Source organism: Coniophora puteana (assembly GCF_000271625.1).
Source record: "Coniophora puteana RWD-64-598 SS2 unplaced genomic scaffold CONPUscaffold_12, whole genome shotgun sequence".
Taxonomy (NCBI): Eukaryota; Fungi; Basidiomycota; class Agaricomycetes; order Boletales; family Coniophoraceae; genus Coniophora; species Coniophora puteana.
This window is the reverse complement of record NW_006913064.1, coordinates 1,034,657-1,052,126: the sequence shown is the minus strand read 5'-3', so window position 1 is coordinate 1,052,126 and position 17,470 is coordinate 1,034,657. Positions and strand designations below refer to the sequence as shown.

The window sequence follows — 17,470 nt, the reverse complement described above, 5'->3', positions numbered from 1 at the left end:
ATCTAAGCTACTGTATCCGGGCGGGCGAAGGGCATTGGGCAAAACAATGGGACCTTACCTTAGCAAAAGGCTTCGTACAGCTCTATCCAGCTAACTTTGTGCGAGTGGACGAGACTGTAGACTGAGAACACTCTGATTGCACGTGTTTGAAACTTTTACTCAACTCGAGGGCCGAAGAGGTATCAACTTTTTTGGGATATTATAAGGGTCCGTCTCCGCGATGTTTCTGCCCATGAGCTGAAGGTCGATAGCGAAGTGCTAACCCTAACACTCAGATACATTTCTGCCCAATACGAGGAAAAGCATGAATATACGAGTATTAAGAATAATACCAGTTTTTCTGGGCGTGCATGTTGATGCGTCGGATGTGGGACTCGTAAAACGGGGGTTAGATTAATATTTGCTATGGTAACACATATTCTTTAGCAAGGAGGGGGCTTAAACAGTGATTATGTAATACCTAATTGCAGCAGTCTAAGTACGTACAAGGGATCTACGGTGAATTCAAGAAATGGCAACAGTTATATTCAAGCTCTGATTGAGCTGCTAATTAAGGAAATGGTCTCGAAACTGGTAGAGGATGATTCGACATATGGGAGAACCAGATAATATGCTAGCCTATGCTGGAGTGCTGCCAGATATCGCCTTCAATAGGCTATGTTGGTTCGTCCCCGAAAAGGCGCAATGTTTGTTGACATCTCTATCTCGCTAAGAATTGATAAATGCCCTCCAAATGCAATAGCACTGACTGTGCCTGCAGTGATGCTTGTACCTCCCGTCATATGAGCCATGTGGTTTCGACGAATAGATAGAATTAGCCATGGCCCTAAAATGCAAGGGAGCGCAACATTGAGGATAATGTTGAGTTCAATAAGGTTATTGTTCACTGAATCCTAGAATTGTAGCATTGTTCGGTGAGGTCTCCACACAATAATATAATTGTTTTTGTGCTGCTTACAGAGATGAGGAGCTGTGGTATGTTCCCAACTGTGGACAATACCTCATATGCAATTATCCTAGACCACAAAGTTTACTGTGGTATCGTAGAAAGTGAAGAGACTCACTTACAATACAAAGTACAGTAGACCCTGACCCAATAACATATTTATCAAGCCTTTTAGTCCTGATGTGGGACTCGGCCTTCTGTTCTCTCTCAAGTACGTCACTGAGCGGTAGACAAACAGTGTCACGAGTAGCAGCTCATACGCGCACACACCGACATTTCCAAGGACATTGAAAATCCAAGGTAAGGACTTCTTTGGAGCCCAATAGTTGCACTGCCGTATGTCATTTATTTCTCCTTCTGGCCCTGACCAAAACAGTTCATCAACAAGCATAATTCGCGTGTGATTGAGATACGCACCAGTATATAAGGAAGTTTGTAGAGACACTATGATGTTAAATGAAACAACTAACAGCTGTGTGATGATGAAAGCGCTGGAGAAAAAGATGACAACTTTTTTTGAGCTTCCGTAGAGCGTACAAACTCGGGCGGTCATGACTCCTGCAACTCCCGTTTTAGCTGATGAACTCGATAAGTAATATCTAACAATACCTTGAATGACCAGTATCAGCACTGTTGGCAAATATTCACCAATTAATACACCCGTAATGAAGCCTTGTAATTGCGAGGATCAATATTTTTATCGCAATTCAAGAGGGCATGACTTACACCTGCACAAGCGGGTTTGCCATTTGGCAGATCGGCATGATGTCCGAACACGAGAAGACCGTAAGCAGACTCACGTCTATGAGAGTCACGCCCATCAATGTCAGTTGAAAAAAGCTGAACTGCCCACTTACTTTCTCTGACAGGACGATGGGGGCCATATAAACTGTGGGAATGTTAGCCTTGAAATTGTGCAAAATCACAAGTGGAAAGACACAAACAAATATACAGTCTGATGGATGATCCGAAGGTTAGCATTTATGGAACAGCCAAGCCGGTGACATGGTGGCACACATAGGAAGCAGGAGGCCAACATAGCGAAGCTTCAAAATCTCAATCGTCTCTGATGAAAAACTGAGGGTACTATGCAGATTACTCACCGTGAAATAACAATATGTAATGGTGGATCTTCTATATTGCTGAGGTATCAAAGCAACGCAAATTACCATTGGCTTTCTGCAGTGTTGAAGAGAACCAAGTATTCACCCATATCAGCGACACCTAACACGGTTCACTTCAAAGTACAGCGCTTTCATTGCAAAGGTCCTCACCTCTTCGTCTAAGCTGAGAACTAATAGACCACAACCATAAGTCGAACAAGGCCGGCACCTTCGCTCCGCTCCGGGTTTGCTCACATGATTACTATTCCCAGCTTGGCGCTGGCATTGTACATATTTGGTACCTCGTTGGTATCAGGTATCTCGTCTCGGTGTTAGTACGCATTATATGGAATAAGAAAGTTATCACCGAAGCCTTACGACGTCGCGTATACGATTCGGACCATGGTTGTATTACAGGATACCTTCATGCTAAAACATTCGAACAAAACAAACTTAGTATTGTTTTACTCTCGTGACCTATGAACAGCCTAATACGGATGCTTAGCGCTTTCCTTGCGTATCACTAGCTACGAAATGAAGCCTGAAAATCGATAGTAAGACATATGCAAGCACGAATTGAGATGAAAGAATACGTACCACGCAGCATGCACCGTGGCTTGAACATAAGCTTCCACACCGGTACGAACTCCATGAGCGAAAGCAGCATTAGAAACAATACTGCAACCGTCGTACTGAAATGCAATCGTACTACACTCTGATTGACAGTGTTCGAATATCGCCGCGCTTCGCATCTTAAAGGAGTCCGTGCACGTAAATGTACCCATCATGTAAGTCTCCCCGTACTGCGTGACGTCTATGGCTAACACGTAGTTTGCCAAATGGTGGTTAAAGGCAGCGTTATCAAGAGAGGATGGTGCATCTTTGGCGACGAGGGGGTAGACGTTTTCTTGAGTAAACAGAAACACGGCCGCAGCGAGCCGAACCGCTAGCGAAGGCACCCCGTTAGCACCGATATAGAAGTGAATAGTGGGATGGCCGATGAGCAGCGGATCGGTCCATATAGTGAGGAAAGGGAAGGATTCTGCAACAGGAAGAGCCAAAGGACGGACAACGGGCTAGCGCAAACGTAAGCCACGGATCTATATACCCAACGCACACGACAAACCTCCTTCAAAAGCTTCCCCATGAACTCCGAATACGCTGGCCAATGTTCGTGACTCTTTCCCACAAATGCGACAGTCGCGCCTAAGGCCTCATGGGCGGAGACATCATCTAACAAACGAGGCGGAAAGTTATCCTCCGCGGTATCCTCTACATTAGTATAGCCCTTATCTGCACCGGTATGGGATTGTCAGTGTCAAAGGATATAGTTCAACAATGTTATTGAACTTACGGGACCATTTCAGAAGGGCCAATAAGGGATGTACGGTAGTCATATCGAGTGTTCTTAGTGATTCAAGCTTCAGTCGATGTACACGTAGGTCGTTGAGGGAGGGAAAATCGCGCTAAGAAAAAGCGGGCGCACAAAGAGGTAAAGAGCGAAGAACCGTCGTTACTTGAATACATGCGGTGGTTAAAAATAAAGAGCAGAGGCGCCGATCTCAGGGTGAACAGCTCCGCAGCAATGTGGGAACATCTAGTGCAGTGTTTCAACTACCTAATCAGGATCGCATTGCGCCTCCTCATATCCGGCCCTAAAGCAAGTCGGAATGTTTCCCCAAACGTTCCATTCTGAAATGCGATTGCGTGAATCGAATCATGATTTCGCTCAATTATACTAGAGGATCCAAATTTTCTTTGAGATTGAGATGTTCGTCAAGTAGGATAAGTGGAGACTTATGTATCATAATCGTGCAGCAATAACCGTATCGATAGCTACACTACCCATTCGCTATGTCTTTGACTATGCGCCATGTAAGAAATTGGAGAACAAAATTTTCTAGGAAGTTTCGATAGGAGAATCATTAGCGAAGAAAAGCCTGCACGAACAATTAAGTAATCACAGGCAAAATAAAAGTGAATTCGGACTAACCAAGCGGCATTAACAACCAGCGCCGCACAACGTTCAGCGCCGACAAAAGGCTGTCCGAAAAACGAGAGATTCGCAGCGACAGCGCATTCGAGGTATCGAAATATACGAGGAGTGGGACGTTCTTCACTCACACGCCAAATGTCGACAGCACGCTGTCGCAGAAAACCCGAACATACGAATGTACCCGTTAAGTATTCATTGTTGTAGGATGTGACGTGGACGTATTGAACGAAATTTGCTAGGACGTGGTCCAATGATATATCCGCAGGGAGGGTCAGTGAATTGACGGAGCCAGCGTCGATGAAATATCTGGCAAAGAGATATATGGCGGCGGCGAGGCGGATACTGAAGGATTTGATACCAACAACCCCAGCAACGTAGAAGTGAACAACAACAGGACCGTTATCGGAAAGTTGTTGCCACACGGTAAGGAAGGGAAAGGCTTCGGGAGGTGGCAGGATCTCAGGAAACTCAGAAAGCTTATGCCTGTCAGCGTTCAAATAAGACCAAGTTAAACGCTACTTACTTCACCGAATGCTGTATACAGGAACTTAGCATACGACGCCCATCCAACGTATCCTTCACCCAGCAAGCCGACTGATACTGCCAACACTTCCGATGTAGGAGAGGCCATAATCTGGCTAGGAATGACGAAGTTATCCGCGCCTTAATATCGATTAGCTTGTCTGGAAAACATAATCACATATACGAACAACTTACCGTCAGCATTGGGCAACGAAACTGGACCAGAAAAATTGGCCATTGTGAGAGTGGTTAAGGTACTTGACTATGGATGAAGTGGGGCTCCGAAAATATGCACGCACGCATGCGACAAAATGGAACCAAGTTCAAATAAGTGACGGTAACGAACCGTGTGTCACGGCCCTCGTGGACAATTTAAGCGAATTCGCAACACAGCGTATATAGAATAACACAGTCACTCAGTACGTCAAGGTCACGCTAACAGCCTATGCTTCCGACGGAAGGATCCCGGCTAGGAAAACAACAGTGTAACATGCTTCCGAGACAAACCCCAACATTTTCATTCTTAACATCAAAGAAAGACATATAGACCGTTACTTCGTTCCCGATTCGAGGCTTCCGAGGACTAGAAGTCAACTGATGAACAGGTATGATGAACAATATGCTCGTGTAGATTCTACAGCGAAAGGCAACGTTTCATATATGTTCGAACGACATTAACATCCAAAACAGTCATTTGTGCAACATGAGTTTACTTTATGATTTGAAAGAAAGAAAGAAAAGACCAAGTATCAATTGGTAGCGAATCGAGCAGCGTTAAGCGTACTTTGAACATATAAATCTGTGGTATATACGGCATACTTCCGGAACGCGTCGTTGAGAAGTATGCCATTCCCGTCATACTGAAGCGAACCCTTAGACTCGGAGGGATTCGCATCACGAAGAGCCAGTAGACCGTCTCTCCATCTCCGTAACCCATCCGAACATACAATAGTACCCATCAAACACTCGTCTCCGTCATAGTTAACACGAATATCAATAGAATTGAAATCCCAAGTCAAACCATGGTTGGAAACCGCGGAACGGAAATGCTCCTCTGCGAAGATAAAAGCAGCGGCGGCAAGACATACACTTGACAGGCATATACCATTGCAACCAACATAGAAATGTACGTTGGATTGACCAGGTAGCGCAGCAGAATGCCACACAAATAAAAGCGGAAACGTGCCAATAGGCGGTAAGACCGACAGGTAACCAGAGGGCTTATTAATATTCGATTAGCATGTCTACAACGCATAGGCGTGTGCATTAACGCACCTCTCGGTGCATAGTATTCACAAACTGAGCAAAGTACTTCCAACCAGGAGCACCATGACCATTACTATTGAGACCAATAGTCAAGGCCAGTACATTCAACATAGTCCTCCTCCAAAGAGTACCCGTACAACCATGCGAAGCTTGACTGATTCCCTCGCCGCTACGTTCTGCACGAAAAATATAGTAAAATTGAACAGCATGAAGATTGATTGGAGTAAATACCTTTCATGGCTAGAGAATCCGTCCGATGTTTCTCGTCTTATCTTCGCAGAACGAAGTTGTGAGTAGTCGACGGAGAGTTGTAAAAGAGGGTAGCAAATAAAGACACAAAACCGCCAATCGGAATTTGAGAACGGGCACTAATCAGGAACTCATTCAATCACAAAAGGAAAAGGTTACGTGTTCTGATTCGGGCGTAGCCTTTACGGCAATTGAAACTCAGAGACAGCGTGTTCCTAACCCGAATAGCAACCACCGAGTTTAAACAGCAGGCATAAACCATAGGGTGCAGATATACCGGCTTATATATACGCTACGATTGTAATATCAACGGGGGGATAACGCCAGCTGAGTATCAATAATATCTTAGTGGCAATCAGATAGTGTTATTTCGCCTTGTGATTACTCTAACATTCGGAAGCAAGGAGACGTATGTACACGCTCCCAAACTAAGTTATCGGAATTCGGAAGCCTGATGCATCACATCCGGATTCCGTTTACATAGTTTGAGAGTGTGTACACAGATAACGACTTTAATGTGGCAATGGGAAGTAAATTGAAAGTCCGATGATTGAACTTATATCCCACGTGGTTTCTGCGCCAGGCTGGCAAGCGTTTCGCGACTGGCGCTTATTCACACGTGGAATTAGCCGAAAGGCAATGCAGAACAATGCTCGGACTAATCCGCCCCACGCAATCTTCGCAACCCCTATGTTCTAACTTTCATCGTTCAAGCGCACTACCCTGCTCTACCTGTAACTCTAGCACGTCGTCTCGGAATCCCCCGCATTGCAACCCGTGATTCGTCCCGGGTTTCCAGCATCTCAAAATGCATTCTGAATTCAGAACGCTGCGTGCATCACGGATTGAACTTCATAGTTAGGGCCTACCGCTCGCTTGTATACGCGCTTTTATATGCCTGTCCTTCCGGTCAACAGCGGAAGGAGATGTCTTATTACTATTCGTCGTTTTTAATAGAATCGTTGGATATCAAAATGAACGATGTGCGTCACAATGAATTGTCCATATTGTGAAGTTCGCAATCAGTAATATGTTGCAGCTGCAAGCTAAGCTGACCAAAACCCAAGACCACCGAAACTTCCTTGAGTTACACTAAAGCTAGCACATATTTCATGTGCACGAGTTACCACAATCTGTTAAAATATTAAGCTGTTCACACTGCGCCGTGTACTTCAGTTTCACATTCCACTTAAACCATGGTATAGGTATTGTATCAATTTAGTACGGAACAACGTAGGTTTAAAACACACTAACACCACACGTTTATATACACATGAGCAGATCAGGGCACTACATCGTACAACTAACAGTGGAAACCTGCAGTATGTTATAACGTCTAGCAGCGTATAAAGTACGAAGCAAAGACACATTTACAGATAGGCTAGCATGATCAAATAGCAAAGTATTAGCAGTAATGTACCGACCCCAGTACATGCTCTCGTAGTCAGATGTTAAAGTCGAGCAAGCAGCTGTAACCATCTCGAACTTCTGGCGAAACGATTCGGTACACACAACAGTACCTGTTAAATAGGAACTGGTATGTCTTGTAATAAAGACTCCATACACGCAACCATTCAACGACATTCTCCCACTGCAATCCATGTCAGCACAAACCGAATGCGTCATGCAATCTGAATGGAGATATTCATGGGAAAAGTGGTCCATCAAAGCAGACAACCTTAATGCCTGACGATGACCTAGACCACCGCCGTGAACGTGGAAACTAATAGAGAAAGCGCCGTGCTCCCGGAAACGAGATTCATCAGACGACTCATCCCAGACGAGTAAGACTTGTAAGCTCTCGGGTGGTGGTAGAGTATTGATAGGAGAGGAGATTAGCTACACCGTGAAATGGATTATCAGTAATCGTACACAAAATACTTTGCCGTTTCAATTTAACTCACCTCTCCTATATAATCATGAAGAAGTAAGTTATATGTTATCCACGACATAGACCCATCTTTATCCTTATCCTTATCCTTAACATCATTGAAGGCTAGTGCGACTTTAAAAGCCAGTTGTAGATCAAGAGGTCGCTTGTTTGCAACATCCCGCCGTTCAAGACTCAAGTTACCATCAAGACCTACGAGAAATCAACCATCGTATTATCATCATCATCATCAATTGTCAATCATCCTATGTTTCGAGACCAATGGGACACGTACAATAAGGGCGAGATCTTGTTGTTAACCCAGTTGCTAATCTTGATGCTATTGCTGAAGACATTATCATCAGCCTAGAAGCTATGCCAGCGTAATGGGCACCTCTGACAGACAAAACTAGCTCTGATTATATATGGGTCGAGTTGGATTGAGTACCAAAGAGGGAGGTTAGATCTTACATAGATTCAATTACGCATGGCACGGGTGAACTCAAATATCATTCAGCAGCAGGCGCAAGATCGATTCAGTCCATGACAACACCTACCTTTACCATAAACGCGTAGTTTTCCATATGGAAAGGGCACCAGTCCGTGGCATTCGGACTCGGATACACTAAAGTTAACATGCATACCACGCAAAAGGGTATGAACCATGAGACATACCTCAACCGATTCATTCTATCTATAGCATGACATGTGTACATCGTTTAGCGCATTTCAACGTTATATTCTATTCTACAACCTTTTAGGATGTTTTGCGCATATACGGAGATCATATGATCAGATAACGTACTGTGGGTAATGTTCACGTATGTCATCTAAGGTAGCACGCAAATACTGGTACGAAGGCCTGATACTTGTTGGAGTAATAGTAATGAACCGACCATCAAAGACAAATGCATTATCAACGCGCTCGGATTGGCAATCATTCTGAATGCGCGCAAAGGTAGGGGCAAATATATCTCGAAAGTGGATCATACCAACCAAGCGCCTCGAATTGTTGCACTTCAAATCGACATATGCCATTGCTTCGTCTGGATATTGAACGACTGAATCATGCACACTGGTGTTGAGCATTCTGACCAATCTATCTGCCAATGAAGACACGCGCAAAGATGCACTGTGCGCGCTACCGCCGCCAAAAACGTGGAAGAGCATGACATACGGAACGGAATCGGACATGGGGTGCTGATCCGGCGTACGCATCCATACAAAGTAAACAGGATAATCGATGGGATCAATCGGAATGGTTATGGGTAGACTCTGAACAGATATTAGACATAGTAAGCAAACAGAGGGAATACACGCACAAATTCGAGAGCAATACACGTAATAGCTGCTAAAGATTCCCACCTCAAGCGAGCATCAATAGCATAGCCCACAGTCATGATAAAACGTTGAGACATCTCGTCGGCTGTCAGTTGAGGATAGACCATGTGCAAAATAGGTTCAAGTCGCAGCACTGTATCGAAAAGGCCGGTACAGTCAGTAAAGGTATAAACATGTGACAATTATACGAACAGACCTTGTCTAAGACGAGGATGAACATGTATGTTACGGTCATTATCAACACGACTAGGCACACGAGGTCTTGGGGTAGAAGGAGCAGGTACTGGCATTGAAAATGAAGATCGAATAAGGCGAGTATAAGGCGTGTACAAGCGTATAAGTTTACGATTGAAGACACAGGCTTTTATATTATACAGAAGACCATTGCACATGGATTGAGCAACTGCTCAATACTTCCACAAAAATACATGGTACGCCTTAGTTCAGTGACAATGCAGAAGACCGACACACAATACCCTATTACACTGTCCTAATGTCGATATGAATTTGCGATCACACACCTTTACCTTTCATAGTCATGACTCAATGATGCATTACCTACACGCTCCCAAACCAAGTACTCGGAATTCGGAAGCCTGACGTGTCACTTCCGGATTCCAGTTACTTAATTTGGGAGTGTGTATACCAAATGAACACTTGTACCAATACCCAAACAGCACATATCAGCTTCTTACTGAGCGCATCATGCATCATCTGTCATTCGAAGCATTCGCTCGCAAATCGGAGATAAACAACCCAAGCTGACTATCCGCCACGTACTATGCGTGATGAGAACTCAGCTTTGACAGCCATCTCAGCAAGCCCGTGAGGGGTTGAGGGATTAATCGATTATCCGCCACGACCATGCTCAAGTAAATTTGCAACGGTGCCGTAGGTGGAAGTACCATCTGATCGGATCAGCCGCCTGAAACCCACATGTCTATATTAGGCCATATTGCAGATGCCACACGCCACCAGCTCCATATTTCAAAGTTCCAAAAGAACAGGCAATGGGGTCAACAGATCTAAATAAATCACAGCACATATAACCATCGTAACATGTACACAAAAATGCACGCGTTGTCTGAGTACGGTAAAGATCAAATACTCACAGCGCCTGAAGCTCATCACAGCAGAAACAGGAAGTACGGTCGCGGCGGATAAACAGAACAGCATTATTATGATTACTCACCGAAGTTCGAACATGTATTCATGTTGACTTGATCATGTGCCTGATAGTCGTTGTACACGCTCCTAAATTAAGTAACCGGAATCTGAAAGTGACGCGCATCCGAAATCCGAGGACGTCAGAGGAATGAACTCCGCACGGTGCCGCGAAACTGATTACTCTGACTTTGTGCGAATTCCGGTCACTTAGCATCTCAGACGGAAGCTAAATTGAAACACCGTGTCCACTCCCCCCTCCGCCTCATCTTAGAATTCCTTCCTTAGGTAGATAAAAGGCCGAGTCACCATATACAACTTCACATACCGTATTAGTTAAAAGGGGCAATGTACATACTTGGCTCCAACGCCCAACAACTTCTTATTGTAGTCATAGTTAACAGTGAAAAAGCGCTTGACATGGGATATAAGCAAGATTTCACACACTCTCTGTGTGTCTCTTTGTCTCATTCTCAATAGAACAATTCCTCACAACCGTATACCCTATTCTATGCATCAAGTACGTCGGCACGACACCAAGCGATCGCGACTGTCAACACACGTCACGCAGACGTTGAACTCTGTGAAACCGAGCTCGTGAACATACATACCGTTTGCGAGTACCCTTGACGCCTCAACGGTGCGTTTGTATTCTGTAAGTGTCTCTTAATATTAATATTCATCCATGTTTCTTGATCATTAGTTCAAGCTCTACATGGAGGTGATCCAGATGCGACGAACCCCGGAATATGACCCGGAGGCACTATCAAAAACGTTGATATCGGCATTTGACCGTCTCAACGGGGAAGATTTGAACTGGACTGAGCTTCTTAAAATGATTCATGAGACAACCGGCGAGGCAAGTGAAAACGTTTTACATAGCTTGTGTCTTTCTCACTTGCTTTTAGAGTTCAATCTACCTCCCGGTGGATGATTCCCAATTCCACATATACCTCATGTGGAGACCAACCCGTCCAGATTCAGGATTCTGCTCGAAAGCTCCATACACAGTAGACTTCTACGTTTCTGCCAACAATGGCTCCAATATGGCCTCTGCATTAGCGGGTCTCGCTCAACACTTCGTATATGAATTCCTAGTAGACCATACAGGTCATTGGTCTTGTGAACCACACGACTGCATCTACTACGTTCAAGTCGCGCACCATTGTGATGCTTACACTGTCGGTTCTCTTTTCTGCACCAAATATTTCAGTGCTCAATTCGCAACTACCAATCTAGAATGCACTCAAAACATCATGCCACTTTACTTCACTTACAAAGGCATCACTTTGACCGCTAACCATATTCTGCTTCGCTTTGCGTCTCTTTCCGTGTTCCAGGCGGTATCATTGGCTTTTAAATGCACTTGAGGTCTTTTAAACAGTTCACTTATAATAGCTTCTTATGTTAGTCATCCAAAATACGGATATCACGTACAAATGAATCCAGTGCAATCATAAAAGTCGGTACAGAAATGACACGGACGATGTGGTTCTGTTTGGTTGCCGCCCCTCTCGGACCGGATGTTGCCGGCTTGCCTGCATCGACCCATTGTGGCGCCTCGAATACACGTTCCCGGATTCCGGTTACTTACTTTGAGAGCATGTATATACAGTAGAAGGCGTTCTTTCACCGCGAGCGTCCTATTCTTTTGGACGCTTGGCATCAATGATCTTTCCCATTCCCAGGCGACCCGTCTAATAAGAAGTACTTCGAAATCATTCCCAAATACGATCTTCTACTCCCGTTTACTGCGGGTCAAGTTAACGATCCCTCGACTATCGATGCCATTTCGCTGTATTTACACCGCTTCGACATTGCAGTGCCAAAATATGTTGGAAACACAGCACAGCATGGCAATTCCGAGTACGTTTATTAATTATCTACCCATGTCTCTCTGCTGATCAATACGATAGAATGGTGTACAATAGTGCGACTTTGCGGTGGTCGAACACCCCTAATCCTGCTGTTAACAGAAGCATGGGTGCCTTGTGCTCGATCACGGGGAAGACTTCGGACGAATACATTCAATTCGAGCTTCTTTCTTTGGCGCTTAACATATTAGGCAATGCCGCCGTTGGAGAATCAAGTGGACTACAATCGCGAGCGGTGCCTTCGGTACCTTCTCACAAACTTCCTCAGAAAGGACCGTCCCTCTGCGCGAGAGAACATCCCGCGTTCTGTATGGTACGACATTACTTGAGGCAGTATATTGATGACTTATTTATGCTTGACATAGCGGCGGGAACAATGTTCTTGATGGAGATCACACTGTAAGGGGTGGTTCTCGTCAGAAGAATGAAAGTTCGATGTGAGTACTCGCACAGTCCTGGTCTTCCATCAAATTGAACATCGTTTGGTGGGGTAGAAGAAAAACCCGCCGAAGCACTCGATTCTAGCAGGCGCGCCACCACAACACGACTTCTTCCCGAAGCCTATTATCATCGGACTCCATCGCTGCATGTGAGTGATTCTACATCCACCGTTACATTGATTCCAGAGGTGGTCTATCACAGTTTGATGCACACCAAGTGCAAGACCTGGTTGCAACGCTCCCGCCCAAGGGCAGTGGATCGGATAAAAGGTGTTCGACCTCCCCAGCCGAACTCGTCAAACGCTAAAAAAAGTAAATTTGACTTTGCACCGTATCACAACATCTAATCCTTATCGCACCGATTCTTTATCACTAGAACGTACAAACGGAATGGAATAATGCTGTGTGTATTCAACTATACTAGCTTCGATTCAGAGGGATTGAGAAGGATGTGTGCTGGTACGCGACGTGAAGTTCTGTGATTAGCATCTTATCTGATGTGAAATAACGGACAGGCGTAACATTGAATACACGGGTATCTAAGCGCTTCCTTACTAAACATATATATTGATCCTTTTGTCGATGTGAGGCTCAGAAGCGTGTTGCGGCAACTCGTTGGCGAAGCAACAGTTCAAATGGGTAAGGGTTTCCTGCAGACACTGCTTCGAGTCTATTTTGGTCAGCAATCGGCAGTTGCCGTGTCACTGTGGGCTCGGTTATAAAACCACGCACGTCAACACCGACTTGACCAAAGACTATAGCCATGGTGTTGATCAGAAAGCCGCAATCCAAACTTTATGACCTCATGCGTTGTCGTTTGATTTCACAGCCTCTGATGTTGAAGGTGATGCGTATGAATGCCACAGATTGGAGTCAGTTACAGGTAAGCGCGCCGCACACGATTCTTTGTACTCTCAACGCTTCGTCTGTTATATTAGAAGACCACTCGGCCCCTCGTCGAGATTTATCTAGACAGATCTATTCCTTTCGTTCAACAGCCTGAGGACCACGTGTCGTTGGTTGTGTCAAAGGTAAGTGTCCCTCTCCCGAAGCGATTGAAACATTTACCGGCTATACAGGCTCGCCGAACACTTCATTTCATGAAGAAGTACCCTTTGAACTGGCCCTTGAGGCTATACATCGAACTCAACATATACGACCACATCTTGTATACAGAACAGCGTCGCCGGTTCGAACTATTCGCAGGATCACATCATGAGGACCAACGTTCACTTTCTACTGGCATGTCTCCTCTGACGGTAAGCGAACTCTTTATAACACGACTTGCGACTAACGCACTATTCCATGGCAGTCTCTTGCAAGCTCAAGCAGGGAAAGTGTGACATTGATCAATCTTGACAGGAGTCTTTCTCCATGCGACACGTTGTCTACCTTGGTAAGCTTTCGACCATAGCTGACATCGGCACTTATCTCTGGACAGACGTCTATCTCTGGTGACAACGAGTATTTGCTCGAGTAGACTAGCTGAAGCCTAGAATATGACATGCGTACGTGGAGCTTCGCTCAATCGGTGGCGCTCAAGATAGTACACTCACGCGACTTGAAACGTTGGCTGTGGTGGTCGGTAACGTGTATGTATATAGCAGCAAGTACTAGATAGTGTATGTGCGATTCAAGGTCTGATACAAACATCGAGACTGTTAGAATAACGAGGAAGTGTTCCAGTTTGAACAGTACAACAACTCAGTGTTACACGCTAACAACCATTCAATGTACATTTTTCAAACTAAGTTAAACCACCTTGCTTCGTACAGCGCGCAAGCCATATAATCATCTAAGAGGCGAAAACTATTATGGTTAACATACCCGTCACTAACAGTAACATTGGTGTCTCCATACGTAAATTCCGAGACTGAAGCATTAGCGCGACACCTCGTAGTCACCTGCTCAAACTGTACACAGAATTTCTCTGTGCAAACAATAGTACCAGTGAGATAGGTTGATGCATGGTGAGTGATGAAGAAACCATAGACGTATTCTGAAGGCAGCACATGTGTTTCATGAACAGACCAAAAGGGCTCAACGTATCAAATAGCAAAATGATAGCAAACGGCTGCAAGTCGAGTCGGCATACGCCGCGCCAGACCTCCACCACTTGCATGAAAATGAAGAGAAAACGGACCCTTATCCCGAAACTGAGAGGTTGGGGATGCATTCTCCCACAGAAACATAATGTTAGTTTCGTTCGGAGGCAAAGAACGGGCACTAAAAGAGATAGCCTGAAACATGTTAGAACGCGATGTACCACCCGTTGCAAAGAACAAACAACATACCTCGCCACATATCCTATGCAACCATATGAGATAAACCCGCCATCCCACTGCACCGCTCAATAGCTCATCTATTGTAAAGGCAGTTCGAAGAGCAATGTTCATAGGAAGTGAACGGGCATTCGCAACAGGAAGGTGATTGTTCCTCAAGGGAATAGGTCCTGTCCAATGTCATGAGTTAAAATCGAAGCAAAAAGCAGCTATAAGCAATCGGATGATTGGGAATAATAACAAAGGTGGATACATATGTTTCATCGTCGTCAGCAATTGGAAGTGATATCGGGAAGAAGAACGAGGGGCGATGAAAAATAACAGTGTCTTGTTATAAGGTATTCCATAACGAACAGATTAAGAAATATCGCTGGAGCGTGAAAGCCAGCCGCAAGGAGACATCACACGAAAGCGCGTATACGATAGCGCCGGTTTGACGCATGAAATGATATATCATCATCATCACATCACATCAATAGAAAGATATGTATGTACCGTACCTGAAAATAACTTAAGCTGATACGTGATAGAACGGTACAATAGCAACCCGCTTTTACAAATTTGGAGTACTGCACCAAAAAGAAACACAGGGATGCGTCTTAAACGGGACAAACATAGCGACATAGCGATATAAGAACAACTGAAGGATTAGTCAAATACATACTGGAGGGACAGATCGCGCCCGTAATAACTCAATAGCATAGTATAACACCGTGAACGGCGCTAAACGATAAATCTCAGTGCAACGGATCTGATTACCGAGAGGGCCGATATAGCAAACACAAAGTGAACAGACATTATGCCTCAATACAGTAATCTAACGAGCAGTCCATTGCATCGTTGTTCGAAAAATGAAGCCGTCACACCCCATATCTTTTCAACGTGGATAGCCAGCGAAGTATGCAGCAATGATATCATAGAGTCGACACACGCCGGAATTTCCCATGGCCCCCACGTTGACTGGCTTATGTATTAATCCGATCCCACAGTGACGTTCCCTAATATAGCCAAAACCATACTACTGTAGCCGAAAACAAACTCAACTACCTTTAAAGCTTTGTCTTTGCGCCCGGGCCTATGGTCAACGTTCAACGCTCAACGCTTCAATCAATTCCAATCATTATAACGGCGATCACTTGAGTTACTGATCATAAAAACACACCATCCCGGGACCAGACCCGCAAGGTTTCGCCACAGGCGTTCGATTAAACGCGTTGAACGAGAAAAGAGATTTTAAAGAGATACAACGACAGCATTGTCAATTAACCACGCAAATATTACGAAACTGACTACCACCCACGAGCTACCACAGCCAAGGAACTGATTAAAACGCATGAACGGCCGTGTGGCATCCAAATCACTACAAATTCTGCGAATGACATAGTGTAAACGACTGCATAGTATTGCGTGCTACGATTTCATCATTACATGTTATAAAAGAGTCCTCTGAGGTGAAAAGTTAGTGACCGCTCATAACAAATCGACCTTTACTAACCTAGCAGCTCGCAATACTGATCCTATACTAAAGTTGATGCGATAAGCCTCTCCCAGTAAGGTAGTATCATTCACCGTAACGTAGGAAGAAGAACGAACAAATGTATTCGGGGTGGAGTTCATCGCGCAAAGACGTATGACACTGTCAAACCTACACCTGAACTGTTCAGTACACACGATAGCGCCGGTTAGCCAGCAGTTTGTGACCCGAGAAATGAATACACCGTGAACATAATCGGATGGTGTTCCACCAGGGTGAGTACTGGTAAGGATAGGTCGTACATGCTCGAGAGCAAAGTGGTGAGTCAAGGCAGCGACACAAGAGCCTATCTGAGGACCCCACAAACCCCCGGAAACGTGAAAGTGAACACGAAACGGGTACTGCACTTGTAAGGCCCATTCGACAGGTACACGTTCCCATACGAGAATAATACGAAAGTGCTCGGGGTGCATGACCGGGACGTACACTGGCTGTATGGCAATAGATCAGTATCCGCGACCGGAACATCAGCTTGTAGAGATCACCTCGTTCACAATAGAGTGCATAAGAACATGATACGGAAGCCAAGCGTACGGATCCATAAGCAAAACATCCATCGCGATCACCATTTGCTGAGAGACTGGCAGAGCGAGATTTTCGCCTTGATCACCGTCATCATGATCGAAAGAAACTACTGCAATTGAACTCATTCCCTAGACTCAAAGTAGGCGATCAACTTACTGGTGAAATCGTTAAAATACGGGATCAAATCATCCATCATCCGTTGATACAGAAAAACGCGAGTTGAAGTGTCTCTGAAGCGCAGTAAGCTTCCATGCGGCCAACACTTTATAATGACGGCTTTCGTTCACCGGCGAAGACCGTGGAACAGAGAGGGCTGTACGAATTACATACAGAATGTACAAAAATAGAAAAGAACGCA

General features: G+C 44.9%; 5 protein-coding genes across 5 annotated transcripts; 1 reads left to right on the top strand and 4 right to left on the bottom strand.

The window, feature by feature from the left end:
* Nucleotides 1-618: 618 nt before the first annotated feature.
* CONPUDRAFT_76055 (uncharacterized protein) lies at nucleotides 619-2,342 on the bottom strand (the record flags this gene model as incomplete). Its single annotated transcript, XM_007774255.1, has 12 exons — nucleotides 619-708; nucleotides 750-893; nucleotides 959-1,016; nucleotides 1,069-1,165; nucleotides 1,217-1,309; nucleotides 1,364-1,390; nucleotides 1,556-1,618; nucleotides 1,673-1,674; nucleotides 1,747-1,748; nucleotides 1,804-1,851; nucleotides 2,050-2,125; nucleotides 2,305-2,342. 12 exons carry the CDS (start codon nucleotides 2,340-2,342, stop codon nucleotides 619-621), a joined length of 738 nt encoding a protein of 245 aa, XP_007772445.1.
* A 208-nt stretch (nucleotides 2,343-2,550) lies between these two features.
* Nucleotides 2,551-4,805, bottom strand: CONPUDRAFT_157548 (uncharacterized protein; the record flags this gene model as incomplete). Its single annotated transcript, XM_007774499.1, has 7 exons — nucleotides 2,551-2,590; nucleotides 2,647-3,125; nucleotides 3,176-3,342; nucleotides 3,404-3,515; nucleotides 4,219-4,521; nucleotides 4,569-4,708; nucleotides 4,763-4,805. 7 exons carry the CDS (start codon nucleotides 4,803-4,805, stop codon nucleotides 2,551-2,553), a joined length of 1,284 nt encoding a protein of 427 aa, XP_007772689.1.
* Nucleotides 4,806-5,316: 511 nt separating this feature from the next.
* CONPUDRAFT_76052 (uncharacterized protein) lies at nucleotides 5,317-6,071 on the bottom strand (the record flags this gene model as incomplete). Its single annotated transcript, XM_007774254.1, has 3 exons — nucleotides 5,317-5,787; nucleotides 5,843-6,009; nucleotides 6,065-6,071. 3 exons carry the CDS (start codon nucleotides 6,069-6,071, stop codon nucleotides 5,317-5,319), a joined length of 645 nt encoding a protein of 214 aa, XP_007772444.1.
* Nucleotides 6,072-7,526: 1,455 nt separating this feature from the next.
* Nucleotides 7,527-9,583, bottom strand: CONPUDRAFT_76051 (uncharacterized protein; the record flags this gene model as incomplete). Its single annotated transcript, XM_007774253.1, has 9 exons — nucleotides 7,527-7,673; nucleotides 7,697-7,921; nucleotides 7,987-8,165; nucleotides 8,248-8,298; nucleotides 8,510-8,577; nucleotides 8,628-8,642; nucleotides 8,758-9,227; nucleotides 9,275-9,426; nucleotides 9,490-9,583. The coding sequence occupies 9 exons, from the start codon at nucleotides 9,581-9,583 to the stop codon at nucleotides 7,527-7,529; spliced, it is 1,401 nt and encodes a 466-aa protein (XP_007772443.1).
* Nucleotides 9,584-13,606: 4,023 nt separating this feature from the next.
* On the top strand, nucleotides 13,607-14,251 carry CONPUDRAFT_157547 (uncharacterized protein; the record flags this gene model as incomplete). The annotated part of the gene is made up of 5 exons (XM_007774498.1): nucleotides 13,607-13,654; nucleotides 13,710-13,802; nucleotides 13,851-14,030; nucleotides 14,084-14,167; nucleotides 14,213-14,251. The coding sequence occupies 5 exons, from the start codon at nucleotides 13,607-13,609 to the stop codon at nucleotides 14,249-14,251; spliced, it is 444 nt and encodes a 147-aa protein (XP_007772688.1).
* Nucleotides 14,252-17,470: the final 3,219 nt, after the last annotated feature.